This window comes from Parastagonospora nodorum (genome assembly GCF_000146915.1).
Source record: "Parastagonospora nodorum SN15 chromosome Unknown scaffold_16, whole genome shotgun sequence".
Classification (NCBI taxonomy): domain Eukaryota; kingdom Fungi; phylum Ascomycota; class Dothideomycetes; order Pleosporales; family Phaeosphaeriaceae; genus Parastagonospora; species Parastagonospora nodorum.
Genome location: NW_001884564.1, coordinates 250,357 through 277,341, shown reverse-complemented (window position 1 = coordinate 277,341; position 26,985 = coordinate 250,357). Strand labels below are relative to the sequence as shown.

The 26,985-nt window shown below is 51.1% G+C and overlaps 18 protein-coding genes across 18 annotated transcripts; 7 read left to right on the top strand and 11 right to left on the bottom strand.

The window, feature by feature from the left end:
• Window positions 1-259: 259 nt before the first annotated feature.
• Window positions 260-787, top strand: SNOG_10060 (hypothetical protein; the record flags this gene model as incomplete). Its single annotated transcript, XM_001800291.1, has 2 exons — window positions 260-413; window positions 471-787. 2 exons carry the CDS (start codon window positions 260-262, stop codon window positions 785-787), a joined length of 471 nt encoding a protein of 156 aa, XP_001800343.1.
• A 272-nt stretch (window positions 788-1,059) lies between these two features.
• Window positions 1,060-1,473, top strand: SNOG_10059 (hypothetical protein; the record flags this gene model as incomplete). The annotated part of the gene is made up of 2 exons (XM_001800290.1): window positions 1,060-1,171; window positions 1,223-1,473. The coding sequence occupies 2 exons, from the start codon at window positions 1,060-1,062 to the stop codon at window positions 1,471-1,473; spliced, it is 363 nt and encodes a 120-aa protein (XP_001800342.1).
• A 440-nt stretch (window positions 1,474-1,913) lies between these two features.
• On the bottom strand, window positions 1,914-2,438 carry SNOG_10058 (hypothetical protein; the record flags this gene model as incomplete). Its single annotated transcript, XM_001800289.1, has 2 exons — window positions 1,914-2,350; window positions 2,372-2,438. 2 exons carry the CDS (start codon window positions 2,436-2,438, stop codon window positions 1,914-1,916), a joined length of 504 nt encoding a protein of 167 aa, XP_001800341.1.
• A 400-nt stretch (window positions 2,439-2,838) lies between these two features.
• SNOG_10057 (hypothetical protein) lies at window positions 2,839-4,869 on the bottom strand (the record flags this gene model as incomplete). The annotated part of the gene is made up of 2 exons (XM_001800288.1): window positions 2,839-4,575; window positions 4,624-4,869. The coding sequence occupies 2 exons, from the start codon at window positions 4,867-4,869 to the stop codon at window positions 2,839-2,841; spliced, it is 1,983 nt and encodes a 660-aa protein (XP_001800340.1).
• Window positions 4,870-5,208: 339 nt separating this feature from the next.
• SNOG_10056 (hypothetical protein) lies at window positions 5,209-5,663 on the bottom strand (the record flags this gene model as incomplete). The annotated part of the gene is made up of 2 exons (XM_001800287.1): window positions 5,209-5,368; window positions 5,632-5,663. The coding sequence occupies 2 exons, from the start codon at window positions 5,661-5,663 to the stop codon at window positions 5,209-5,211; spliced, it is 192 nt and encodes a 63-aa protein (XP_001800339.1).
• Window positions 5,664-7,681: 2,018 nt separating this feature from the next.
• Window positions 7,682-8,089, bottom strand: SNOG_10055 (hypothetical protein; the record flags this gene model as incomplete). Its single annotated transcript, XM_001800286.1, has 2 exons — window positions 7,682-7,736; window positions 7,953-8,089. 2 exons carry the CDS (start codon window positions 8,087-8,089, stop codon window positions 7,682-7,684), a joined length of 192 nt encoding a protein of 63 aa, XP_001800338.1.
• An 11-nt stretch (window positions 8,090-8,100) lies between these two features.
• SNOG_10054 (hypothetical protein) lies at window positions 8,101-8,957 on the bottom strand (the record flags this gene model as incomplete). The annotated part of the gene is made up of 4 exons (XM_001800285.1): window positions 8,101-8,141; window positions 8,364-8,383; window positions 8,513-8,706; window positions 8,895-8,957. 4 exons carry the CDS (start codon window positions 8,955-8,957, stop codon window positions 8,101-8,103), a joined length of 318 nt encoding a protein of 105 aa, XP_001800337.1.
• Window positions 8,958-9,057: 100 nt separating this feature from the next.
• Window positions 9,058-9,436, top strand: SNOG_10053 (hypothetical protein; the record flags this gene model as incomplete). Its single annotated transcript, XM_001800284.1, has 2 exons — window positions 9,058-9,324; window positions 9,368-9,436. 2 exons carry the CDS (start codon window positions 9,058-9,060, stop codon window positions 9,434-9,436), a joined length of 336 nt encoding a protein of 111 aa, XP_001800336.1.
• A 977-nt stretch (window positions 9,437-10,413) lies between these two features.
• SNOG_10052 (hypothetical protein) lies at window positions 10,414-11,301 on the bottom strand (the record flags this gene model as incomplete). The annotated part of the gene is made up of 1 exon (XM_001800283.1): window positions 10,414-11,301. The coding sequence occupies one exon, from the start codon at window positions 11,299-11,301 to the stop codon at window positions 10,414-10,416; it is 888 nt and encodes a 295-aa protein (XP_001800335.1).
• An 863-nt stretch (window positions 11,302-12,164) lies between these two features.
• Window positions 12,165-13,691, top strand: SNOG_10051 (hypothetical protein; the record flags this gene model as incomplete). The annotated part of the gene is made up of 4 exons (XM_001800282.1): window positions 12,165-12,735; window positions 12,794-12,903; window positions 12,958-13,051; window positions 13,120-13,691. 4 exons carry the CDS (start codon window positions 12,165-12,167, stop codon window positions 13,689-13,691), a joined length of 1,347 nt encoding a protein of 448 aa, XP_001800334.1.
• Window positions 13,692-15,131: 1,440 nt separating this feature from the next.
• Window positions 15,132-17,061, bottom strand: SNOG_10050 (hypothetical protein; the record flags this gene model as incomplete). The annotated part of the gene is made up of 3 exons (XM_001800281.1): window positions 15,132-15,178; window positions 15,451-15,616; window positions 15,664-17,061. 3 exons carry the CDS (start codon window positions 17,059-17,061, stop codon window positions 15,132-15,134), a joined length of 1,611 nt encoding a protein of 536 aa, XP_001800333.1.
• A 429-nt stretch (window positions 17,062-17,490) lies between these two features.
• SNOG_10049 (hypothetical protein) lies at window positions 17,491-18,786 on the bottom strand (the record flags this gene model as incomplete). Its single annotated transcript, XM_001800280.1, has 1 exon — window positions 17,491-18,786. One exon carries the CDS (start codon window positions 18,784-18,786, stop codon window positions 17,491-17,493), a length of 1,296 nt encoding a protein of 431 aa, XP_001800332.1.
• Window positions 18,787-19,196: 410 nt separating this feature from the next.
• On the bottom strand, window positions 19,197-19,469 carry SNOG_10048 (hypothetical protein; the record flags this gene model as incomplete). The annotated part of the gene is made up of 2 exons (XM_001800279.1): window positions 19,197-19,344; window positions 19,426-19,469. 2 exons carry the CDS (start codon window positions 19,467-19,469, stop codon window positions 19,197-19,199), a joined length of 192 nt encoding a protein of 63 aa, XP_001800331.1.
• Window positions 19,470-19,916: 447 nt separating this feature from the next.
• Window positions 19,917-20,922, top strand: SNOG_10047 (hypothetical protein; the record flags this gene model as incomplete). The annotated part of the gene is made up of 5 exons (XM_001800278.1): window positions 19,917-19,988; window positions 20,044-20,080; window positions 20,230-20,523; window positions 20,571-20,656; window positions 20,707-20,922. 5 exons carry the CDS (start codon window positions 19,917-19,919, stop codon window positions 20,920-20,922), a joined length of 705 nt encoding a protein of 234 aa, XP_001800330.1.
• Window positions 20,923-21,292: 370 nt separating this feature from the next.
• On the top strand, window positions 21,293-22,007 carry SNOG_10046 (hypothetical protein; the record flags this gene model as incomplete). Its single annotated transcript, XM_001800277.1, has 2 exons — window positions 21,293-21,625; window positions 21,717-22,007. 2 exons carry the CDS (start codon window positions 21,293-21,295, stop codon window positions 22,005-22,007), a joined length of 624 nt encoding a protein of 207 aa, XP_001800329.1.
• A 698-nt stretch (window positions 22,008-22,705) lies between these two features.
• SNOG_10045 (hypothetical protein) lies at window positions 22,706-23,099 on the bottom strand (the record flags this gene model as incomplete). The annotated part of the gene is made up of 3 exons (XM_001800276.1): window positions 22,706-22,756; window positions 22,807-22,956; window positions 23,007-23,099. 3 exons carry the CDS (start codon window positions 23,097-23,099, stop codon window positions 22,706-22,708), a joined length of 294 nt encoding a protein of 97 aa, XP_001800328.1.
• A 1,551-nt stretch (window positions 23,100-24,650) lies between these two features.
• On the top strand, window positions 24,651-24,994 carry SNOG_10044 (hypothetical protein; the record flags this gene model as incomplete). Its single annotated transcript, XM_001800275.1, has 2 exons — window positions 24,651-24,878; window positions 24,935-24,994. 2 exons carry the CDS (start codon window positions 24,651-24,653, stop codon window positions 24,992-24,994), a joined length of 288 nt encoding a protein of 95 aa, XP_001800327.1.
• A 1,350-nt stretch (window positions 24,995-26,344) lies between these two features.
• Window positions 26,345-26,962, bottom strand: SNOG_10043 (hypothetical protein; the record flags this gene model as incomplete). Its single annotated transcript, XM_001800274.1, has 1 exon — window positions 26,345-26,962. The coding sequence occupies one exon, from the start codon at window positions 26,960-26,962 to the stop codon at window positions 26,345-26,347; it is 618 nt and encodes a 205-aa protein (XP_001800326.1).
• Window positions 26,963-26,985: the final 23 nt, after the last annotated feature.

Sequence of the window (26,985 nt, the reverse complement as noted above, 5' to 3'; positions counted from 1 at the left end):
GGCACGTTGACTAAGATTTTAGGCATTGCTGAGCTTCGAAATTAATCACAACGTCTCTTTACATAATCCTATTATCTTAAGGCTCACTTTTTCTGAGTTGGTGGCTAAGATCAGTAGTGACTGTCGCGGAGCGGAGTCGGCATTGCCCGTTTGCTCGGTGGCGCAGATTACATTAATAAGGAAATTGCTGCACAACACTTCCATTTCCAAACAATCGAATCCAATATTCAATATCCAAATTCGGATATCCACTCCCAACATGCCGGGTCAAATCAATCCCAGGCCACTCGAAGACCGTCTCGTCGCACTCTTACTCGTCTTCCAAGAAGATCCCACTGACGGTCACGACCACGACGAGTGCGAAGAAGGCGACTGTGACGGGCGCACATCTCAAGCTGTCGAAATTCTAGCTCGTAAGTTCATCCTCACTCCATCCTTTCCACAACTATCACCCTGATTCGTCTCTACAGAAAACCTAGCATTCCTCATCCGCAACAAAGACGACGCTTACGGCCGGGCCATCCATCCAGAGGACATCTTCGTTACCATGTTGAGCTGGGATAGATATCTCAAGGGCATGGACGACGGAACGTTGGCAGTTCTAGTGCGCACGGCCAAGACGACGAAGGTACTTCAAGTGCGTGTGGAACCGAAGGAGAAGGTGTTGGAGAAATGGTCAAGGAGGTGGACAAGATGCTTCTCAAGGCCATGTTGCTTGTTTAAAGGGAGCATCTGGGCACGCAGCTCATACCATAGTCTGGACCCTACGATCTGTGATATAGCCTGAACCTGCACATGATGTCGTATCAGGTCCCCTCAAGCTTAATAACGTAGTGTACTGCTTCAGGATACCAGATAAATTAAGCTCATAATCTCATAGCGTAGGCAGCATCTTCAGGCTCTACATATCGTTGCTCCGCATGTCGTCTTCATCAGCGCAATTCGAGTGAAAGGCAAACGCTAGCGCTATTGGAACATTGATTCTTCTCCGTGATCATAACTTGCATCCACGACGACTTAAGCGACTATTCCTGCCACATCACTAAACTCGCTACAACCATGTCCGTGAAACCCCCACAAACTCTGGAGAGCCGCATCTCCGACTTGCTCACCGCATACCGAGCTCACAACCACGGCCAAACGTACGACAAGAACTTTGCCAAGTTGACCCGTACGTACCTGTGTACAACATAACTCTCCCTCACCGCTGAAATCAAGACAGAGAACATCGCTTACCTCATCCGCGAGCGCGAAGCGAACGCCAGTCCAGATAACGTCTCGATCGTCAGCGCGACTCGCATTGACACTAAGCGAGGCCTTGCGCCGAGGGATATGCTTGCGGTGCTATATCGTGGACGCGAGAAAACGCACAAAATTGCCGTGGTCCTGAAGCATGGTGATGATGACTGGATCGGTCTGCTGACTGACGTGGTCGACGTGAAAGTGAAGATGGCACTGGAAAGCATGATGTAAGGCTGTCTCACCCGAGGGATCGTATCTGGTGGGGCCGAGCTGTCGTTGAGCTTTTGGGATTTGAGTGCGCACATTGCCATCACATCGCTTCATCCGGCTTTTTCGTAGAACCTTGGCTACTATACCATCGTCAATATACTATCCAATGCAGTTACAAAATGAATCAAAATGGTGTTGTCGGATTAAGGTTCAGCTCAGACATGGTTTATGAGACGTTGACGGCTAGCTGCAGCCGTCATGCGGTGAGCGAAACAGCTGACTCGTAGCCAGCCGATCAAAAGCAAAAATTGGCGAGAAAAGAAAGAACGAGAACTGTGATTATAGTAGACAGACTTAGCGACCCGTGTAGAGAGACTTCGGCATGTGGAGGCAGACTTGATAATTGGAAGACTTGACAGTAGTGCGACGGAAAGTCAATAAAGATGTCTTTCTATAGAAGGCTATATTGCCCCATATATCGCCAAATCAACAGTCTGACGTAAGCCCTCAAGAGCTTGCGCCTGATCTGCTACCCAGTTGCCAGTCATCGAGACAGTCGTGTCCGCCTTCTCCACGTTTTCGTCCTTCACAGAAGTCGGAACAATAGTCAAGAGAGCACGATGGCACGTTTCCAACGTATCGTGCTGGTATATTAACTCGATGTTGTCTGCGAGAATCTGCTCGGCGGCCACGACAGCGTATATTTTCTTCATGACGAGAAAGTGTATGTTGCTGGCAAGGGCGCGGCGCGAAAAATTGGGCATGTCCGTGAAGGGATCGTTCCAAAGTAGATCGTAGATACGAGCATGTAATCGATCATGCTTTCCTGTGAAAGAGGAAATGCGCGACGGGTCCCGCCTGACCAAGAGCTGATCGATGTGCGTAAGCTTTACTGGCTCTTTGAAAAATATTCTATTACCTGGCGGTAACGGGCGAGATACAGGTATTGTCATTTGCGGTATGGACGTGTCATCTAAGTTCGACATCGCGTGACAATAAGTTGCTCAGATCTTCTGGTAGGAAGGAGTTGGTAGGGGGAGGAAATGCGACGATGCGATCGATATGAGGTTTTTGGCACTTGACATGTATGCGTCCAGCAAACCCTGTGAATCAACAGTGGTTTGCAGAAGGTGAATCATTTGCGCCCCTGTAAGCAAACTTCGTGCTGATTTTCACAATACCAAAGCGCACGTGTGGTCGATGTTGTGACAAGCCTTCACTATGTCGTTCAGTGAGTGCTCGACCATTCGCGGTACCAGTCCAAACATTCCGCATTAGCGACACTAGCGGACGTCTTGACATTCAAGCCGCACAGAATTTGTTTAACTGCCCCTTCGACCCTGTTTCGATTAGCAAAATTCGTACCATCCATCCGCCTTGATTGACTTACTTCTTTCCATTGGTAGTGACAGGGATCTCAGGGCACTCATCAATCACAGCCGGAACATGTCTAGCGCTAAGACCCTGCTTGATAGTTGATTTAATCTTGCTGACGAGTTCAGTGGTCAGCTCTTGACCATTGTTCATCTTCAAGAACAGCACAACAGTTTCGTCGGTATCGCTCTCCCTCCGCCGGCCGATGCACAGAGCGTCTGCAACCTCCTTTGCGAAGTGTTCAAGAACGACGTTATAAATCTCGGCGGAGCCAAATCGCACACCTGCAGGCTTCAGGATGCCATCGCTTCGACCGAGCATCCACAGGCCGCCAGTCTCCTTGCTGAATCTGACAAAGTCACCATGGTGCCAGATCGGTTGTTTCTTTTCGTTCTGGAATTTATCGAAGTAGGAATGCTGGTACTTAGTCTCTCCCTCAGTACCCCAGAACGCCACAGGTTGGCAGATGAATGGCTTCGTACAGACCAGGTCACCCGGCTCGCCGGTAGCCGAAACATCGACACCAGTGTAGTCGTAGGCCGCGATAGCCATGCCAAGTCCAGGCCCCTGAATCTCGCCTTCACATACTGGCAGCAGAGGATTCGGTGCTCCGAACAGGGAGATAATGTCAGTACCTCCTGTAATACTTCCTAGGTTTATCGTCGAAGGGAAGGCGGAGTAGACGTATGAGAACGTGGATGGTGCCAAGGGTGATCCTGTCGAGTATATCGCCTCCAAAGTCTGTAGGTCTAGGCCAGAAGCCGCCGGATCGACTGACTTCTGCTCCAGTACGGAAAGGTACTTGGCAGAGGTACCGAAGTGTGTGATTCCATACTCGTTGATTACACGGTGCATCGCAAGATCATCAGGCACGGAGGTGCTAGGATTGTTTGGATCTAAATATCGAAACGGCGAGCCATCGTACAAGACAAGCGTTGCGCCGGATGCCAGTCCCGAGACGAGCCAGTGCCACATCATCCAGGTGCATGTCGTGAAGTAGAAGAGACGCGACCGAAGAGTAATCGAGCAGTGTATGATGTGCTCCTTCTTGTGCTGCAGAAGCGTACCGATTGCGCCATGAACTATGCACTTTGGCGCGCCAGTTGTGCCGCTGGAATAGAGGATGTATACTGGATGATCGGCGGGCAGCCGCTTGAATGTTAGCTCGGGCGCAGTGGGCGGGGAGGTGAATGTCTTGTAGTCGTAAGCCCTGCCGTTTGGTACATGTATCGACTTGACTTCAACGTCAACAGAAGCCACTGTAGTGAAAATGACGACTCCTTGGAGAGACGGTAGACCACGAGCGATCTCATCGACCTTCGGAAGAACGGGATGACTTCTACCATTGTAGAAAGCCGCATTGTCGGCAAAGAGCAGCGTAGGCTCAATTTGCCTTAGTCTCTCCAGCACGGCATGGACACCAGTATCGGGGCTTACTGCTGTCCAAACACAACCTAGAGATGTTGCAGCGAGCATCGCAACCAAGGCGTTTGTGTGGTTGGCCACATAGCCTGCGACTCGATCGCCCTCTTCTAGGCCTAGAGCGATCATGCCCGCTTGGCAAAGTCTGACTCTCTCCCGAAGTTCTTCCCATGTCACCGTCTCGCGTGTAGTTTCGGTCACGGCAATGATGGCGGGGGCCTGAGGGTCGACGTCTTGGGTGGGGAACAAGAGGTTCTCGGCAAAGTTCAAGCGCGTATTCTTGAAGAAGGTAGGTCGAGGAAACATGGAAGCGTCAGGATCCACTGCCTGTTGTCATCAATATCTCGACATCTCCACGGGTCCGCCATAACTGACTTGTGACGCGTCTCCCTCAGCCCTTACGCCGACAAACTTCCACACACTCTGCCAGAATGCGTCGATGTTGGATATACTCCACTTATGCAGCTCCTGGTAGGAAGTGAGCTGCAGATTATGTGCTCGGTTCACTTCTTGCAAATATTTGTGCATAGCAGTGGACTCCGGATCGGAGTGCTTCCAGAGAAGCTTTGGACTCGTGTGCGCGCCATGGCTCTCAGCAGAACCATTGGATGTATGCGCCATATCTTCTGCGAAAACTCAAGTGAGTTCCGATCTATGTGAATAAAGTCTGCTGTTGTTGTGGTGGTGGTGACCAGCTATTCTAAACTCTGAGGTTTTCTCGCGTGCCTCGGTCCCGCGACCCCCACGTCCCGCTAACGTCAACCCCACGGTTTTTGTGGGTGGCGCCAACGGCTCCCCGGACAGCATCACATCAATGTCATCCACGGCGGCATCACAAAGATCCACTCACAAGCCCCTACTAGCCAGCCATCTGCTATTGCAGCTCATGACCTTATGTGTTTGACTCCATCACCTTCGACTCAGAGCTACGAAACTGAGGCCCAGTTTGGCCTGCAAGACCTAGGAATGACCACGTAATGCCGCCGCAGAGGTCGCACTTTTCAGGTACTTGGTCGTCTCGGTCTCAAGCATATAACTTTCGAACTGCGACTCATGAGCCACTCGGGGCCACTGCCATGCGCGAGTGCTCGGAATGAGCACAATCCCCGCTTGGTTTTTACTCAGTCGTCCGTAGCGACCGTTCTTGGGACAGGACTAAGGACTATTCCGCACGGTTGCTGCCGATCGACAGTGAAAGATTGATTGAAGAAGACGCAATACCGCATTATCTGACGCTGAGGACTTATAGGCTAGCATGAGCGATCCTGTCACATCAGCTCCTCAGACCCTAAAGACATCCTCGTCAACGTTTCAGGTTTCGCTATCACTCGAATACCTGACAGGTAACTACCTCTGGGCTTAGTCTATAAATCTTCAACTTACGGTATATAGGCAAGGCTAGGATCAGGCGCCATTTTAGGGATCTCCACGCCACGTCTGCAGGCTAGCCAAATTCCAAAGCGGACCTCAGGCAGCATGCGGTCAATGTGAGATAATCCGTGGTGCTTCCCACCGGTGAGATGCGATCGATTACTCAGAATGCCAGGAGATCTAGCAACGAATCAGTGAAATCGCCCCTACTAGTCGAGTCGCAGGATGGGAGCAGGGATCCTCTGCCCCTGCATCAACGACCACGTGGCAGTACGGGCAAGGCTTGCATCACCGACAGGTTCAACTCACTACCAAAGACTGTGGCTAAGGGCTGATTTTGAGTTCTACTTCGTAGCATGATCCTCCCATGCTTTACAAACTTCCAGAATTGCACAAAGGACGCACCCGGTGGCGCTCGCTCAGCTGAAATGCGTTCAACACACCACCTTCATGGACTAGTCGCAAGCACGTTCGATGCAGGGACCCGTTGACGCACAACAACCCAGTCGAGCGTTGCGTGTGACTTCAAACTGAAAGCCACCAACATCGTTCCCTACCTATTACGCTTCGATTAGACGGGGGATGCGTGTGCAACTACGCCATCAAGTTAAGATCATCGAGGACAAGGCTGAGGATAGCCTGAGCGTACAGTCTAAAATCCAAGACTATCGGAACCGTTATAAGAATTGACTTCTCTGGTTTACCTATTTCATGAAGGAGAAGCAGCGCACGTCCTCACACTGCCACCAAGAGCTACTTCACGGTTCCTACACAAACCCGTGCATATAGGCGGTCTGATATGGAGATCGGTCACCCGTGGACTGGTGCAGCTTCTACGAATTTTCTGAGGCAAGTGTGCGCTTGATAGAGATAGATCTTCGCTGGCCGATGCGACACCAAGAGGGCATTGCGCATATGCATGCAAAAGGGATTACGTTTTGACCAAGACGCTAATACCTCGTTTAGACGATTCCCATCACCTCGCCATGTTCAGAATCTGGTCCTCACGTTTTTGATCCAATTACCTCGATCGCGTAACCTCCCTAGCCTGACGGTGGGCTCTTTGATCTTCATGCTCCACTTACAAGGCTGCGCCATTACCAAGGCCACTAGCAAGGTATTCGCGATACGTCAGCACGATCTTGAAGGCTGTCTCAGAAGTTGCAAGTCTGAGATTTCAATGTTTTAGTGTCCAAAACAGCGGTGTAGCTTGTCAGCAACGTAAGCGCTGGCCACGAGGTCGCCGAGGGCTGAATGTGTGTCGCTTGGCGTCCGGAACCAATACTTCTTTACTGTTCTACACCACCAGAACCAAACTTCCAGGGTCGAAACGGGAAGTTCGAGACATATCTAGACACGTCGAAGAATCCCTGCCGGTTTCGCCCACACACCACACGCACAAACTCTTCACCGACTTTGTCACTGCTTCTGTTTCGTCAAGTTAGGCCAACGCAAACCATAGCTGGAAACAGTTCATACTTGCATCGACAAGGTGGCATTGCAACCAAACCAAGCATGCTGGGCGATACCGACTAAGGGGATCTGACAGGAGCGCTAACATGAAGGACTTTTAGCAACGGTGAATCGTGCCAAAGAACAGCACAAGCACATTCACGACAGCCGCTTCTTCGGGAAGCAATGCGTAATTAGTCATACCAACCTGCCTCGGCTGCATCGCTCTCGGTCCGCTACATGTATGTGCAACGTCGTAGTTTGCACTCATTGAGCTCCTCAAAGCGCACTGCCCTTACTTTAAACTTCGGCGAGGCGCTCTAGAATGCCACCAAAGGTTCGGCTCGGTAGGTCTTCGCTAATCCGAGCCCCGTCTCCCGGCTACCTGACGTTCGGACGTAGATTCCATGCAGTCTAACTGTCATTTCTCCACCCAACGTTCCTGCATTGGTAATTGCATGCAGCTGCAGCCTCGTAGGATCGCCTGGGGATTTAACCGGTGCGCCTCGTTTCTCAAGGTGGCCGTGCTCTTCACCGGTGTCTGGCGTGGTCTTGGAATGATGTCCATGAGGGAGGTTTCCAACCGAGATGAGCCTCTGCGAGCTAACTCCTAAGCTTCATCATGCACATTCGAATCCAGCTCTTTAGGATCGACATAGTCAATACTTTGGCATGTAGCAGTTTTCTCCGTTCGGTCCTACCATGGGAGAACAACAGTGTCTATGGTCACTGGTCGATGCTGTGGCCCAGAAGATTTTCCGTCTCTAACATTCACCGTTTATATTTCACGCGCTATTTCTACAGAGCTAGAGCGAGGAGACCAACATCAGCAACTTTGCCTGACTAACCCTCTTCGTGCGCGCACATGTTGCACCGCATACCTGGCACAGCCTAGGGCAAGAGTCGGGGAAGCGGACCACTTCCCACTCCTTCCATTCCTGGCTCTCTTCGCGGCAAGGATTACGGGCCCCTGGTCCTCCATTATTCTGCCCTCCCAGTACTTATCGCCACCTGACATCGCGAATGCTTTCATCCGGTCGATCCTACGGGAGTCCATGCTTCTACAGTATCTGCACTAGTAAGGTTAACCGATTCCTCATGTTCAGGCAAATTCTCAGCCGGGTCACTAACATTTGGCGCTGGGCCTATGCGTGATAACAAGGCCCACATTCGGTGCTTCCAGCAGGTCTTTCATCTATGGGCGAATGCGCAATAAGCGCAATATCTCTAGTGCAGTAGGTACCATCTGTATCATTAGCACACTGACCCCAGCTGGTGTTGTGATCACTTACCGGCATCCAAGCGAGCCGCACTTGGGAGGCATATTAAAAGGATTGTCGATAAAAACGCCTATCACAAGCAGTCGCGCATTACTTCCGGTCGTTTCGGAACTTTTTTGGACCTAGTGATGTTCAGCACCATGCCGTGGGCTAGAGCATACCTTGGAAGTGCCCATCTCCGCGTCACTGAGAGGTCCCAGCGGATCAGCTGGATAACGTCCGGCTGGGCCTCATATGTCACGACTGGGGGAGAACCATAGCGCTGGTATCCCTGCCGTATCCCCTGATTCCCGGTGTGACCCGCGTCCCCACGAAGTCGAAGCGACGCCTGTGAAGATTCACTCTGACCCCGAGCCTTGCAGTGCCTAAGCCACTCACTGGCTTGTGTGGACACTAGTAATGCCGCGACATTTCAGTTCGCGTCTTGTGTGCATGCCCTTCTCCCGTTTTCCGTTCGGCCCTTTCCTCGATGATCATAGTGCATCATAGCGGACGAGTTGGCCAGGACACGACATTGAGAAAAGCATGCATGGTGGGACTGACTCGACATATCTCAATATGGAATCCATTGCGTATGGCCTTTGCGCAGAAAGATCCATAGGTCATTGTTCAACGCAGTGAAGTGGGCGGAAGTATAAATGCATTTCATCTCGCAGTCTTAATCGGCATCTCACTCTTTCGAAGTCTACACCTTGTTTGCCTAGATATGAGCGCCTCGAACCGTCCCTCCAGCCCGAACAGTCGGCGCGTGGAGCAGTCTGATTCTGCGGATCGATGCGGCTCTGCGCCATGTCCGACCGCTCTTCCACCAGATCAGCCTTCTGGCTCGGGTACACCCAACCACCTGCAGTCAGAACAACAAAGACCCGGCTCGTCGAAAGCTCAGAATCAGGACATAGACCTCCATTCCGTCGGCAGCTGGGCTTCAGGTGCCGACAGTCTAGATCGTCCAAAAGAATTGGAAAAGTGTATGGTATCGCGCTGCATTTATTGACTTTCTGGCTAACAGATGGTAGGATTATTTTCAGTCACAGGAAATCCGATCAGAGCATGGAAGGATTCCAAGGCGTGTCGCGGTTACTTGAAGGCTACGCTATTCAATCGGCTATGTTGCTGAAAGTCGACTACGTGCGGAAACATCAAGCTGTTGTGTTTCGATGCGTGCAAGGGCGCTTACGGGGATCAAATCAGCTAGTAAATTCTTAATTCGTTATCAATAACTTGTAATCACCTTTCCCTCAAAGAGCATTGCTAGGCCATACGACTTTGCGGCAGAACAACCATTTCTTCGCGCGTTTCCTATGTCAGGTCGAAAGCGATACGACAAGGGCCCATCGAACATGTTGCACGAAATAATTGCATCATCGGGTTTCAGAAATTACTGCTGCCTGGCGCCTATTTGATGTGGGTGGACGAGGCAGGCTTTCGCGAGGCTGAGCCAGCCCCATGCAGCCCTGCGGCGTAGCTTTGCTTGTCCTCCATCACTCCCTGACTGCATGCTCATCTGCCCCTTTCTTCTCCGACAACAATATTGTTGTTCAAAAACTGCAGGGTGAATATCCTCAATGCCAAGTTTTGCATCACGAACCAGTGTTGGACGATTCGCATTCACTGTTTCAGCACACCCGTACGTTCTACACGGCGCGTCCATTACCCTATAATCGGGACCAGACATCGGCGCGTCGACCTATTCGAGTACACTCTCAACCAACAGCAAAGCTATACTTTTGTCGCGACGATGGCGCCCGATACCCTATGACATTGTAGAATCACTGTTTTCATTCATAGGCTTTGGAGCTTGCATGAACTGCCTGCTTATTGCCGGACAAGAAGTCACCTACTCAAGATACAACAGAGGCCCTTCCGTGTGATGGTGTAGCCGGAAGCGATGCGCGGTACAGATGAGTTTCGATTGCGGTAGGATTGCGAACGTATATCACTCTGCACTGACAACTTGCAGTGAAGCACGTTGACTGCACGCTCGCCCATGAAGCTGTGTTGTTTGCCTCCTAATCGGCCACACATATCACAACGCTCTCCTACCGCTGCTCCCGACATCCGATCACCCAAGATGGCCACCCTGCTTCAGCCACTCCTCGCACATACTTGTCCATTTGCTCACGGGCATCCCTATCGTGTCCAATGCAAAGCCATGCGGTGCATCTGCAAACACATGCAGCTCCACCGACGCTCCCGTCTTCGTAATCCCCTCCGCAAGCCGATACGCGTTCACCACCGGAACCACAGGGTCATTCCCCGAATACACAATAAACGTAGGCGGTACCGCTGACCTCAGTTGAAAATCAGGTTGGACAATATCGTAGAGTTGTTGCTTCTCAGGCGGCTCCAGCGGCTTTTTGTCGGCAATGATCTGGCGTCCTTTCGCATTCGTTGAGATTGGTCCGTAGCCGATGATTGCAAAGTCGAGCTTAGGCAGGGATAAGTCTGAGTTCTCCTCGTCAGGGGCGTGCCGTTCTGTCCATACTGACGGGTACTCGGAGAGAAGTGAAGCTGCCAGGTGACCTCCTGAGCTCAGACCGCAGATTCCCAAGCCTTCGCTGGCAAACCCTGAGTTCCTGATCATACGTAGAGCGCGTCGTGCGTCATCCAGTGGTGCTTGCGCTCCCGTACGCTCATTTGGAAAGCGATGAATCAGCACAAAGGCATGGTAGCCGAGAGACCTGAGCCATTCCGCGACTTGGTAGCCTTCTCTTCCCGCCATCAATTCCACATATCCTCCACCACCTAAGATCAAGACAGCTTTGCTGAGATTCCTCTGAGAATTTTTAGCATCATATCTGAACAGCCACGGACGATTGACGCTGGAAACAACGGCTTGGGCGACGTCGTCGTCATTCTTCGGCGTGGTGAGATCAAAAGCGTCATCAATGGGACCCTCATCCCACAGAGGAAACGCCTCTTCAGCTCCTAGATACTTGTCGATAGCCATGTCTATTGCAGCTCTGAAGAACACCGAGGAGGAGTGTTTTATAGGTGCGTCACCCTCGGGCTGTGTTCTCCCGAAGGCCGACGAGATCTGGACAAAAGAAGTTTTCCGGCCACCCGTGCGTAAGGGAAGGTATCAAAGGCCCAAGCATGTTGGCATCTTTCCCTAAAGATCTTTCTCTAGAAATGCACGAGCATGAGCAGGCTTGGGCATTGATGTTCGTTGTGCTGCTCTGGATCACGACGGACTGGCTACATCTGAGCGGTACCCTCCAGCAGAAAGGGCTATTCTTTGTACTTTGCTCATGAAATCGTCTTGGTCATATCAAGATACGACGAATTGTCGTGATTTCTAGACAGTAGACTCTGCAGCAAACTATGGTATGATGTAATGGTAGGGCTTTATTCGGGCCACTACGCGCTGTGCAATGTAAGGAGCATGAGGGTATCGCATATGTTACGTATTGCAAATATTGTAATAAGAAGGCCATTCGAACTTGCAATTGCGATGGAAATGGTGTTGCGATGCTTCCAATGTCACCCTCGGAACCTCCCGAAGTCATCACGTGTTTATTTTAGCCGGATAAGCTTCGCCACAGCCGAGATGCATGCACATCATTTCATCCGAGAACGCTTTCCCATCTCGAATTACCCTCTTGAGCTATCGACATATGCGACAAGATTAATTAATCAGTGGAGCCCTACTACGACAAGCATGTTTCAGCCATGGGTCCCCATATTTCGGCATGATGAACCGTGGCTCCCGAGCACAGGCGAAACTTCTCTCGACGTCGAGTCTAAGAACACGTCTTCTCCAGGTCCCTTTTTTTGGTGCGCATCGCTCGACATCTCTAACTAATCTCAATGATGAACAAATGGACACGGCGAGGGCTGCTGCCCTTCGACATCATCCTATCGGCCCTGCTTTTCTCATCATCAACCACCGCCGAGTCATACCCAATGGCAGTCAGCCCTGTGATAGAAGATGGACTTGTGAACAGAGCACCAACAACATGTCCAGTCGCACAAGATGGCTACACATACAATACCTTTCCCTGGACGCATGAGCCCGTATGCGTGGATGCAGTTATTTCCAGTAGCGAAGGTCCCAGCTTAAAACAAACATTTTGCGCCTACACGAACGTGAACTACAACAATGGGCGCGGTGTCAGCTTTGTTGTAACACCAGAAACTGCTGCAAGTATTACCTTCGATACCTATGGAATGGCGATCGGCGGTCTTGAAGGTCAGATTGGCGAAGAGATGGGAATGTGGGAGGTCAACGAGACGAAAAACATGGGCAAAGGGTTATTTGCCAAGAAAGACATTGGCGCCATTTTTGCTGGCGAGAGCATCATTGTCAAAACGCCAGTTCTGTTCGTTGCACGGCAATTGCTCGAAACAGACTTTTCGGAGCAGAGTGAGATTGTCTGGAGTGGTGCGATGGTGCAACTCCCTGGGCCGACTAAGCAGATGATTCAAAACTTGGCGAAAAGCTGGGGTGGCCCTGGAAGCTTTCGATATCACCAAGACCAACGCTATTGAAGTGAAATGGCCATGGGTTAATGACATGCCAGTGTTACTCTCACTCACGCCCGAAATTGCTGTAAGCTTATATATGGAGAAGAATTGGTCCTGAGCAATTATTGACGATACGCAGCGCATCAACCACGCATGCAGACCAAATGCGGCATGGCGCTTCAACGACTACACACTTGCTTTCGATCTGTTCGCTCTTAAAGAGATCAAGCCAGGCGAGGAGATCACAATAAGCTGTATGTCACTATTTCCACAAATCCATGAACACCGCTAACTCGAGCAGACGGTTATGAAATGCGCGCGCACAGACGACGCATGAAATCTCTCGAGGCAAACCACAACTTCCAATGCATGTGCTCGCTCTGCACTGCCAGCGAGGCCGAAATTGAAGCATCCAATGACCGCCTCTCTGAGATCAAGGCCTTGAAGTCCGTGCTGCCTAGCGACACAGCGGACTCCCCGCAACTCCTCGGCCTACTTCCCAACCTGATCAAGCTCTACGACGACGAGGATCTACACACGGAAACGCCCATGTACGAAGAAATCCTCGCGCTCACATTTTCTAGCTTCGGAATTGCGCACCGCGCAAAGTACTGGGCTGGCCGGGCGAAGAAGCATTGGGCAGTGCTTTTGGGCCAGGAGAGCTGGGAAGCGAAAAGGTGTGGGGATCTTGAGGATGATGTTAGGATGCACGCGACGTGGAAATCATGGAAGGGCGAGCCATATGACGGGTATGAAAATGGACACGATTACGACCACGCTGGTGGTGAGGGTGAACAGGCGGATGAGGATGGCGAGGATCTGAGCGATTATGACCAGCGTCCTGAGAGAGACCAGTTTCGGGGACATATTTGAGCAGCCATTGGTTAGATTGCGGAAAGCGGTGCGGCCCCGCCAGTCAACGCTGAAAAGCCCTTCTCACGTGTGTGGAATTGCGAATGCCCTGGGAACATTCAGATACACGCTGTACAGATCTTGTGGGGGTTTCCATGTCATCACCATTATCATGTACAACTTCGTAAACCAGTGTCAAGACTTTATATTTTATTCATAACCCAAGCTCCACGAGACGTCAGCGCTCTCTGGTTCACATTTGAGTTTCGTTCTCAGGTACACGGAATTTAGACATGAAGACGTGCTGGACGAACTTTGAACACGCGTGAACATGCATGCTTGAGCTCAGAGTAGGAAGACATAGGCATGGGCCATTCCATTCTTGGACATTCGAAGAGGAGAAATGTGATGCATTCCTCGCAGTAGGACGCGATAGCTTTTATATGCACCGTGTCTACCGTGGGAGGCAGAAATCATGTGTCGCTTTTGCTAGTGTTTTGGAGCAGCGCAGACACAATTCTCCATGGATTCTGCTGAGCCAATTTTCGGCCAAAAAGAAGATACACATATTATGATCATGTGTGAGTTTTTGATACTTTGAGAGGATATCTGTGATACTTCCCCCAACAGTAGAAAGCCACAGATTTATATACCTGTCCCCGCAGTACCTTCATCTTCTGATCAGAACGCGAAACTCACAAGCCAAGAACCTGTGTGTTTCTGCAAAAGAAGAGGCAGAGGTCTCCAAGTGTATGTGGAGAAATCTAGAGTTGGACAGGGACTCTCAGTCTCAGCACCGTGGGCTGCCGGTGGCCATAGTTTCGGAACAAGCAAGCCAGGCAACATAGTGTAATGCAATTGTGATTTGTTTTAGCCCCACATCATATGGCCCTCCAAATTTTTTTGAGAGTGCTGGCGTCAAGAGTGCCAACTTTGCCGTTTCGAACAGCAGCCATGCCAGAAAAGACATTCAACGTTGCCCCAGCAATTTTGAAAGTCGAGAGTGTTGGAAAAGACGAGGGCTCTCGATCTCCATAGATTGCTCGTAATATCCTTTTGAGTGTTCGTGGTTTAGAAAAGTGTATGTGAGTTTTTGGATTGAGGGAGTTGGCGGCATCGCAGAGCACATAGGTCGTTGGTCTAGAGATTTTTGATTGAGGGATCCAGCTTCGTCGCAAAGGTCATGCGTCGGGTATCATTGGTTTTGGAAGGAAGGGCGGAAGAAGGACATGGATGTTGATCAGCGCCATTTTGTTACGGCGAAGAAAAAAGCCAACATCAGATATTCGCATCATTTTTTTTTGACAAAGCAGAAGGAGTACTCCATGTAAGGCAAAGAGGTTGTTTTTGGAGATGGGAGAATAGATGTTTGTGATATTGAAGTCGAAGTCCACAGCGAAGCCGGCTTTTATACACACCAGAAGCATGCCAAGCTACACTACCATATCAAACGCACCCATCTCACGCCGACACGCCGTTGGTCTTGGTGTTCTGCGCGATCAAACAGCCTGCGAAAAATGCGTGTATGCCTTCATGATCATCTAAAGTCGTGACTTTGGACACATCTATTCTACATTAGCGTGCGAATTGCGTGCAAAAGTTGATCTCGACTTACATTGATCCGGCCTCACAACCACTAGGGCACCTTCATCGGGGTTAACGCAGTATTTCTCATACGCATGTCCGTGCCCGGAATTATAGTGTTCGTCGTCGATGTATGTTTTATGCAGATCTCCATTGTCAGTAACTACTCATTTCAGCACGGCTAGTGTAGACTTACCTCTAATCCCGTACTTCCCACTCTTTGGCCAGAAGTAATCTGGTATGCTTTCCTGCTCTACGTTGAGGAATTTGCTGCTGAGGACGAGGATGGGTTCGATGACGCTGTCGATATCTGACTTGGGGGATGTGTAAAGACGAGCGAGGGAAGAGAGGGAGGTTGAGAGCTGGATCTTGTCAGTCTCGTATCAGAGAAGTGGAAGATGACACCTACCTTTCTCAATCGACCCTGATGCCCCGGGTCATTAACATCGCCTGCGAAAACCACAGCCCTCCATCTTCCATCGCTCCTAAGCACACTTTGCAACTGCACCGCCTTGCAATCACAAAACCTGATAACCTGGGCGCTGGGAAACCTCATGCCCACTTTAATCCCATCCGCCACCTCCTTCCCCGCTTCCCCATCCGTGATGACAGAATCTGCATACCGCGCCGTAAACCCCGCCATATACCTCCCACTCTTGCGAAAATACTCCGCAAACTCGCCCTCCCTCTCCTCTTTACGATTAAACAGCGCTGTCAACTCGCGATCAAACGCAATAAGATCCGCCGCCGTCTTACTCCTCTCACTGACGTATGTTTCGAGCAAACTAGGTGGCGAAAGGCCGGACAAGACACTGCCGAGTTTCCACCCGATGTTATACCCGTCCTGGAGACTGACGTTCATGCCCTGTCCGGCTTTGGGCGAATGTGTATGCGCCGCGTCGCCAGTGAGGAACACGCGGTGGGAGGCGTGGAAGGATTGCGCGAGGCGTTGGCCGATGGAGTACGCGCTCCACCAAAATACATGCGCGAAATCCATCTGATAGGGGGTAAATATCCGCCTGGCCTGCGTCTGAATGTCCTCCAGTCGGACCTCCTTGGGCTTCGTACCAGGCGGAAGTTGTATGTAAAACCGCACCATCTCGCCGCCCTCGCGCGGTATGATGACGATGTTGCCGTGCGGGGAGTGGATGGTGCATTTCCGGCGTATGTCGGGGAAAGTCGTGAGGGGGAAGATGTCCATGACGCCCCAGACGGTGTCGGTGGTGTCGCCGAGCATGGGGATAGAGAGGGAGTGGCGGATGGTCGAGTGCGCACCGTCGCAGCCGAGGACGTACTTTGCGTGCCAGGTTTGCTCTACGCCGTCTTTGACTGCTGTCACGGTGCAAGGGTAATCGGAGTTGGAGGTGTCAACGGAGACGGATTTGGTGGTCCAGCCGTATTCAATCTTGCCTTTGTCAAGCGCGTTTTTGGATTTGAGGATGGTGGACATTTTGGCAAGCATCAGGCCGTTCATGCGGGCTTGGTTGAGGATGACGTGCGGGAGATGGCTTAATCCTTTTTCTGTGTCGAGGGTCCTGCTCTTTCGTTTGATTTCATCTTTGCCTTCGTCGTTGCCCCAGAAGCACACTTCGAGGACGTGATACGCTTCTCTGAGTAGGTCTTCAGACAGGCCAAATGACTCGTAAATCTCTACAGTCCGGACTTGCACGCCATCTGCCTGTCCCACGTCCAACGGGCCCGCGCGTTTTTCGAGAATTGTAAAGGGAATGTTGTATATTGCCAGCCAAGTCGCAGCAAAAACACCTGCGGACCCCGAGCCCGCAATGAGAACATCCGTCTTTGGCATCATGTGCAGAGCGCGCAGTTCAGGATTCGTGAGTTCGGCGATGAGACTGCCAAATATTACATGAAAATAGATTAAACCTTGGAAGAAATTTTAAACTGCAGAAACACCTGTAAGATGTCGCGACATGCCGTGCACAAGCTCCGGAGCTACATCATTGGCAAATGCGGGGAGCAGCACTAGCGCCTGCTGGACGTAATCCGGGATTATTATCGGCTCGCACAAAGCCTGTCGAGATCAGCCAAGGAGGATGAGCATATATCCTGTCTTTGCGAATTGCAGTCATATGTGTCGGAGTCGTCGGATGAGTGCGGCCTTACTCCGCCGCAATCTCGGCTTCTTGGATATCTGGGCTGGACATCGATTGTGATCACCCATGTCCGCGCAGTCAGAAAAGAAATCTATTGTTCATTATACATAGTACAGCGCGTGCTACCTCGTCTCGCCATCACGGTGGAATCGATCGTACGCGTCGAAAAAGCCCTTCATTTCCCACCGTCTGCTCTTTAGCCAGTCCTTAGTACGCTGGTTCTCGTACAGAAACGGCTGCGTCCACCACTTCTCGTGCAGGCTGACAAGCCCCTTGTCAATGTCGTTATCGCTCGGACATCTTATATTCCATGTGTATGCAAGCTCGGTCCACGGCATCGGGCCGTCCCACTTGTGTATTTGGTTGAGGAGATTTTGCTCGGGGTACCGGGGGTCGAAGGAATCTGGGATCTCGAGGTAACTGCTGTAGAGTTCGAAGGCGGCGATCGACGGGGCGAGCATGAAGAAGCCGGCGTTCATGTAGCCGGGCTTCTTCAAACCAGTGCCGTGTGTGGGCGGAAAATCGTGGGTCGAGTCCCAAACCTCTGACAAGCTGCCGAGCAGATATGTGGGAGGCAGCGGCTTTACGCCTTCGATGGGCTTGTAGTCGTCAACTTGCTTGGTGGACCGAATCTGTGCGCCCGGGTCGTCGAATACGCCGTCGAGAGGTTTCAACAGCATGCTGTCACCGTCCATGACGAGAATGCGGCTGTATTGGGTCATTTCCCACACCCGCAGCTTGGTCATGACATCGTCCCAGCGCGCGTCTCCTGCCTTGGCCCAGCGCGACGAGGAGCGCAGGAACTCGACGGGGTAGACGATGGCGCCGTCCTTTTTGAGGCGATCGCGACGGGACTGGGACACGGAAGGCGTGACCATGACGACTACATCGATATCTTTTGTGCGGGTTTCGGGGTTGTGCAGCAACTGCCACATGAGGATTCGGACGGCGACGAAGTAGTTGTCGGCTTCAAGGTCCTCGTCCTGGTCGAGCGTGCCAGACAGGAAAGTCACGTATGCCAGCCTCTCGGTGCCGTCCGGCTTGAGGCCGGTGTTTTTGGGGTTTCCATGGTGTTCGCTGACGACGTGGCCAGCGGCTGCGTCGGGGCTGGCAGGCACGTCGGGGCTGGCAGGCACGTCGGGGCTGGCAGGCACGTCGGGACGCGGGTCGCCCTTGTCGACACCCTCGGGCGTGTGCTCGAGCAGATTCTCGTCGGCGGGCTTTTGCTTGGGGATGGGTTCTGTATAGTGTGGTGGCTTCACGACGACGTCGTGCTTGTGCTCAAAGGCAGGCTCAGGCGTGGCGTTGAGGCTAGATCCGCGGTAATAGTAGTGTCCCGACGACGCCAGCAGCAGGCATATGGCGAAAAAGGCGGCGGCGACGGCGACGACGCGCTTCTGAGCGAAGACGGCCAGCATGGTCACAAATCACCAGCGCAGTCGCAGCGTAGAAGGTAAATGCAGCAAACCTGGACTGAGACTAAGTCGGCGGCAGACCCTCATGTTAAGCCAATTTGCAGCCTTGCGAAGGATTGACAAGGCGTCTCACTGCGCAGCGGCGTAGCGGGTCCGGAATTACGGATAGGGGCAGGGAAATGGCATATCGGCGGGTGGCGGTGGTGGACGATAGGTTGCTTGGACGGATTTGCAACAATTCGTTGCACAAGGTTCACCAAGAGGCCCCTGCTGACTGCCGTAGGAGCTTATAATTGGGAGATGCTGCGTGTTTCGTTGGCCGAAAAGAGCCTTGTCAGGATTTTGGGGCCTTGGCACGTCAGGGCTTGGGATAATCTAATCTCTACACACTAATTTGCGGCGGAGTTCCAATCTCACCAACTCCGTTTGCAAGCAGCGACTCCCATGGCATTCGTCTCACGTAGATACGGAAGACGTGAACGTTGGAAGAAGAATACGTCGGGCAACGACACGTTGGTGTTTGCCATGTAGTAGCCGTGGACCTGAGTTGTGTCGAGAATCCTGCAGTTGCTTAGCGAACCGTATTTTTGACACACGGTATTGGCGCCTATGAGCCAGACTCCCAACAGGCTTGCCAAGTACGATGGAGGGCCTGATGGAGGCGAAGCATCTTTCGACTTGGCCATGCTGACGATTCCTTGGTAGACATGCATGTCGTCGTATGCGCGTGCGACGCCTTGCGTTGCAATCAGGAACACCATGTAGTGTAAGCTGACATCCATGGGTGCCCGCAGCTGTCATGTTCTGCGGACCGACCCCAAGCTTCACTTGAGGAAATGATGGGAACCCTAACGGTCAGCCTCGGGCAGTCTAACGAGAAAATGAGTTCGGATATTTTAGCGGGGAAATGAGTACTAGAGATTTTGCACGTGACGACTGTATGGCGATCGCGAACAATACTGGTACACACAGTATGCAGATGAGGACGTGAGTGAGGACGTGAGTGACGAAAAGATGGTCGCGGAGCACGATGGTTTTTCGCCGCTGTTCGCGCGCCAACAAACAATTTCCTCCACTGCCCAGAGTCCGCATCACCATCACATCCCTCTCAACACTTCCGAACAACTTTCACGATGACCGGCGTCAATCCAGCCATCTTCCAGGACCTGCAGGCCCGTGTCGACGAGGATACTGCGGTGCGCGATGTGAGTGGTGATTGGCCGCGGCGGAGCACGTGAGCACGCACTCACCACGCGACAGGAACTGAAAGACATCATCCAAGCGCTCGAGAAGCAGAGTATGAAATTGAACGTGACATCAGTGAATACAGCTGATGCTTTCCAGACCGCAATGTCTCGTTCGTGCTGTCGAGAGCGCATTCCACGCCTGTTGGAAGCCGTCAGTACTACTTTCACCTTACCCATGACTTACATTGACGCGCACCAGTCTCCGACGTCCTCGGCGCAGCCAAAGAGCCCATCGACAATGTTGTAGAGACGGTCGGCAAGCTCTCGCAAGCTGCGTCCAAGATGCCGTACTATAAGTTCAACAATATGTGGAGCCGTCAGATGCAGGGTGCCGTATGTTGTGGCACTGTCACCACATGTAACGTCGGACTGACAGCATCACAGGTCGAAGGTCTGCTGTTCTGGGGCTGGCTTGGAGGCTACAAGTACGAGGGCGGCGAGATCAAGTGCGGACAGCTTCTCACTATTGAAGATTTGGGCGAAATCCTGCACAGTATGTCTCCAACGATACACAGACAAATCAAGGCTAACATTTGACAGTCCCCGTCAACCTCAAAGACCGCGATGAGTTCCACCTCACCATCGAAGAGTATCTGCAATCTCTCATCTCGCTCGTGGAAGAGCTGGTATGTCGCCCTCAGCGCATCACTAATCACAAATACTGAGATCTTTACAGACTCGTCTCGCTCGCAACGCCGTCACGCTCGGCGACTACGAGCGCCCGCTTCTGATTAACCAGTTCGTCAAGGACTTGCATGCGGGCTTCCAGATTCTCAACCTCAAGAACGACAGTCTGCGCCGCAGGAGCGATGGGCTCAAGTACAGGGTCAAGGATGTGGAGGATGTCGTGTACGATCTTTCGCTGAGGAACTTGCTGCCGAAGAAGGAGTAGATGCAGAGTGTATGGTGGGCGTTTGGTGTGGGCTTCAGCAATGTTTCGACTTCACTGAGAGCGTGTCTTCCGGATCTACATTAAGCCAGGCCCTAGAGTACTAAAAGCAGTTCATCGAGCTTTTCCCATGATCTAAATCAAGAATGTCAGATACTCCGTCTTCTGTCCTGCTCATGCTCATGCTCATGACGGTGCTCGCGCACGGACGCCATCTTCAAACTTCTCGACCGCGCGACATCCACCGCGCAACACTTCCATCCAAAGCCATCACCAAACCCCTCACCACGGCCCGGTGCCATCTACACTCCTTCAATCTTTCCACCTTGTCACACTACATCCAATTGCCTCTTTTCCATCACACATCTCAGCAATGGCCTCAAAGACCACCATCGACGCCTCGGCCCTCTCCAAGCCCAAACCCAGCACCTCCGCGCCCATCTCCCCTCTGCCCACCGACATCGCGCGCCTCTATACCTACGCACACCCCGCTATCATCCTCTCCCTCTACGCATTCCAATTCAAGTCGATCGTCGCGGACCCCGTCCCCGCGCTGCTGAATATCCTCGCGCCGCTTGCAGTCCTGCAAGTCGCGTATGTAGCCATCTGCCTGCCGCCGACGGGCGAGACGCCGAAGGTTAAGAAGGTCAAGCCGGGGGAGAAGAAAGCGGCAAAGGAGGTGGGCGGGGCGAGGGGGAGTGTTGTTGTACGTGTCAATGTTTCCATCTTCTCTTTTTCCGGATACACTTGAATGTAAGATTGAGTTGTATGGGATTTATGCTAACATTTTCTGATAGCCAGCATTCCTCTCTCTCCTCCTCACCGCACTCGCCGCAACCCCCCTCCTCACCGCCACCCTCATCCTCTTCGGCGCACCGGTGACAACGCATCATTTCCATACGCTCCTGTGTGGCGCGCACGTCGCGCTGCTCAGCACACTCCCACTGGTCTACGTGCACGGCGTGAATGGCGAGACGTGGCGGCAAATCGTCGCGCTGTTGGTGCCGATGGACGAAGTATACGGTGGTTTGATTGGTACGGTTTTGGGTGCGTGGTTGGGCGCGGTGCCGATTCCCTTGGATTGGTGAGTTCAAGATCATGTGTGGGATTCTCAAGGTTGGACTAATCAGGCTATAGGGATCGCGAGTGGCAGAAGTGGCCGGTTACGATTGTTACGGGGGCGTATTTGGGGTATGCGCTTGGGAAGGTGTTGGGCGGGACGGTGTTTAAGGGGAAGAAGATTATGTTTGCGTAGCATGGGGATGTTGGGGGGTTGGAGTCGAGTCGGTGTAATTGTATACATCGCATACTATTGAGATTACGCACATAATTCAGAGGTTTGCGACCTGCATCTTCGTCCTCCACCCGTCATGACTGCGTCTGGCCCGGACTACAGTTTCATTTGCTTGCAAGACTGTCAAATAGTGCCGTCCAAATGCCAGCCAACCCACGCGATACCTCGACGTATGCCCCGTGTCTCCCACCGCCGTCAGTCGTCAGTAGCATGAGTCGTCGCTGTGCTGAGATCGTACAAAGGACACAAAATCACAGGGCCGGCACTTTCACCAGTGTCCCACGGTTATTGAAAATCATGATATAGTACAGTAGAAGCAAGCGAATGAGCACGGCGAGAACCGACGGGGTAAAAAGTTTGATTGATGGTTAAGCTACACGAAACTAAAGTTTGAACGCGTCGTAGTTCTTATACAAGAGTGGACTGTGATAGGACTCATGTATACAGACAAACTCTCTGCAGTGCAGAAAAACCCCCTCGATTGAGAGTTTCTTAAGAGCAGCTACGACCAAACGTTGTCTTGATGGAGCAGCAATCGGCATCCTATGTCTGGGTTAGTGATGTCTAACAAGTGAACGACCATTGTAACTTACGCATTGAGCCATTGTAATGCCTTCGTCAGAGCAGTAGGTCACGACGTCGGGGTCAAAGCAGGTGAGATAGTAAGCGAGAGAGCCCACTTGTCTCTCACACGCGGGCTTGCTGCTATAACAGCAGTCCCTGCCTTTACCGCATGGGTTGGTCTATAGGAATCTTAGCTGCAAGAGTTTTCCGTCTGAACTTGACTACTTACGCTGGACCTTTCCTTGAGGTTAGAGGGGGCTGCGAGGGCAGTGCCAGCTAGGATGGCGACGAGGAAGCTGGTGGAGAAGACGGAAAACTGCATCTTGACTTGGGAGTAGTAGTGAAGTTTAAAGAGCGGTGATTGGAAACGAATGTGTGTTTGACTGAGTAAAGAAGGTCGCTGAAGTTGATAGTTTATCTGTACAGCAGCAACTTGACATATATATATATATATATGCACCTTGTTACCTAGCTGTACATACAATCAGAGTTCTTGCGAACGACTATTGTGCCAAGAGATATTACTTCACGCTGTTAGTTCTTGGCAAAACTTTGTCTATCAATGCAAGCTAACTGTGCATTGTCACAGCGATTTTTTACCCCTGATTGCAGATGAGAAACCTATGAACCTGCTTACATTGAACCTGCTTACATTGAACCTGCTTACATTGAACCTGCTTACGTTGAACCTGCTTACGTTGAACCTGCTTACGTGCGTAATTAGCGTTGGACGAGAACAATAACGCACGTAAGTTTATTGACAGAAAGTTGCAAAGTTACGTGACAAAAGAATAAGCATTCCTAATTTGCTGTGCAACAGTCTTCGCGAAGCAAATTAGACCAGTCTCTTCTTAGACTACTCCTGCAAATCTCTATACATTAAAAAATTCTCCGGTACTGCTAAAATTTAATAATCTACTATAACCTTCGTATTATTTTGTTCATAGCGAAGAAATGCTACTAGGAGAGCCATTTAGTTGCTTTGTGTTTCAGCTTCGTTTCAGCGGAATCCAGCCAACTCAGGGCCTATTAAGTTGTCTCTTTTGACTAGCTGTTTCGTTGTTTTAAGGCTCTGTTTTAAAATACGAAGCAAAAATAGCGCTTACATCTCGTAAAGCTGAAATTTGTTTGGTTCTGTTAGAGGTACTGTTTTGTCAGTACTGTTACTAAAATTTTGACTCTTACGTACCTCTAATCTACTACTAACTATATTCTACTTCTTCAGGCCTTCTAACTCATCTAGTGCTATGCAGTTATCTTAAAAATCTTGTCTCTATTTATTTTGCTTGGTTTCTCTCATCTTAGATAAGCGCTAACTTACTTATCTTACTACTAATAGTAAGCCCTAAAATAACTGTCGAAAACGAAGCAACTGAATAGGCTCTTAGACACTGTGATTTAGCTTCGTTTCAGCCTATGAAGGTACCGTATTCTTGCTTCGTTTTAGTCTGTTAAGGCACTAGTTAGAACTAGTGATAGAAACGGCTTTATTTTCCAGTAACACGGAGATTTTACACATTGAGTTAGACATATTTTTGTATTAGCGCTGCTACTGAAGTTCATGCTCTAAAACCAGAAGGCGTTCGTTCTAGTAATCGTACTGTGTTTGCCTATCTCTACTAAACTTTATTTGTTCGCACAGATGCAGTTAGTCGAAACAGTCTTCATGCTGCTATCTACAGAGTATCTGTCGGTGCAAATGCTGTGTGACTTGTGGCTTCTACCAAGTTATGATAAACCAAGGTAAGCACCGCTCTCCTTCCATATCATCTACATTCGTTCACTTCTACATCCCCTTCCATCTCGTCTACGTCTACTTCACAGTCCTTTCGACTTCAACCGAACCACGCACTCTTTTTGTACAACTTCGAAAATGCAGTTCACCAACTTCACCGTCGCCGCTCTTTCAGCTTTCCTTTTTGCGGGCAACGTCGCCGCTAAGGAATGCCACGCGCGTGAAAACTGTTGCTACTCTTCTGAGGGAGCTTGCAGGCGCCAGCTTGGACTAGCCTATGCCTTCATTGGAGGGTGCTCCTTCGATGGTCACGACCAGGACAAGTTGACTCTCTGCGAACAAGTTAACGTCACTCGCAAAGACTGCGTACGTAACATTCATCCCCTAAACTGTGCATACTATGCTACTATGTACTTTCAAAGGACGCCGACTGCTGCGACATCCAGACTAAGAAAGGACGCGGGTGCCCCAAGGAGGGTTAAGCTACCACTCCTGATATCTACTTATTAGATACACGGCATCCACACGGATATCGTGAGGATCATGGTCAGGGGGCATCCACACGGGTATCACGAGAATCATAGTCAGGGCTGGGACTAGAGGTTGTATTACCGCGCGTACCGAGGGTCACAATCTCTAAATGACACCGTAAAACTAGGACAGAAGCTATCAATCAATCTATTCTGCCCACAATACATACTATGCGCTGCTTTTGATATCAGTATATTACAACAACTGAACTGTTGTTTACCCTAATGCTTTTGCAGAATCTTACAGGAACACTTCGACCCGCGTGTTACTCTCCCTAGTTCATGGGGTCCTCAAGACGCTCTGAAAGAGTCCTCTTCGGTCTGAAAGACGAAGGATGGCAAATTGAACGGGAGTTCGGCCAAGCTGAGCGCGTGTCTGCTATCGTCAGAGTTAGAGGGTGTATGCGAGCGATAGCGCAAACGAAGAACCACAAACAAGAGGGGAAATGATGGAGGAAAAGAAACTTCTTCCTCAAGTGACCAGCAAAAGCTAGCCAACTCAATGAAAAAGGGTCGCGTACATTCCAGGTAGTGTGAGAGGAACGACACAGTGCCAGTGACTATGGGCAAGCCCAGTGAGCCATTGACCAGTTGCAAAAATAAGAATAATCGTGAATTCCCGTAGGAAAGTTCTAGCGATTAAACTAGAAAGAACAGATACTACACTTGATCTAAGCCAAAAGGCAAACTGAGAAGGAGATTAGCAAGTGACCAGATAGTGGGGGTTGTTGGGGAAAACGTACGAGAGCTAAAGAAAAAGAAGAGGAGGGGGAGCCCCGAGGGGGGATTATATATGCCCGGGAAAGCGCTAGCTCTAGCGCTGCTGAGCAGCAAGGTGAGTGACCGTATCCGAGCGTTGGGTGACCGTAGGCGAGAGAGGTGGGCCCGGCGTGGTGCCGGGGGTGTTCGATCTGGGGTGAAGGTGGAGTTTGGTGGAGGCAGATCAGTGATTGGCGAGCGGATCACGAAAATCGATGAGAGTGTAATCTTTGTAAGTACTGAAGAAACTTGAAGCTGGGAATAGGCAGGTTGGGTATGCCGATGACAAGCTGACTTCGGGTTTTCGGGGGCATAGACACGTGACCACGTTGACTTCACTACGCGTTCTCGCCTGTAGCAACGCAGACGGGTTGGACAGGATTTTAATAGTAAGTTTGAGAGTATAGCTGTAAGCCGATATTTTTCTTGTTTGCACTGTCCATAAAGCAAATACCATGAATGTGCATAAAATCCCAAATGTCCCTCCCAAGATTTCGTCAGTCGACCACCCACTTGCACCTACCCCCATCCCTTAGACAAATCTCAATAAATCCTCCAGACCCCTGCCCTTCCTCTCTCCCCATCCCTCATCCTAATCCTCAACTTCAACGCTCTCTTTCCGTCCTTCGTCCTCCCCTCCCCACCCTTCCGCGCCGTCCAAGCCCCCTCCCGCGCCTTATACTCATATGCCAAGAAGCTCGCCTCCTCGCAGAACCAGAAGAAGCTCTGCACAAAACCCGTTTCCTGATCCACACTGAGATGTCGGCCTTCGAGCAGCACGTTGTCGCCGTAGGAGAGTTGCGCGGCCCAGCTGTTGTTGGCCCATTTTATGCGGATTTCCAGGTGGGCGATGTCGAAGATGGTGGTGGGCTTGTTGGACTCGGATGCCACAGATTTGGGAGTTGAGGGGAAGGGGCCGGATGGTTTTGGGGGTGTGAGGCGGGAGGTTACGGCGTAGAGGAAGAGTGGGCTGCGGAGGAGGAAGCAGAGGTCGTCTATTGGTGTTAGGTGTAAGTTGATAGCGGAGCCTTCAGGCTGCTCACCAAGCAATCGCATTTCGTCATATTGAGGTAGATTGTTCGGCAAGTCTTCGAGAGTCTCTTGGAGGTGGTTCCGGAGCTCGACTTCTTCGAATATCGTGGGCATGATCTTGATAGCCATCTTTGCAATCGTCTCCTGGGCTC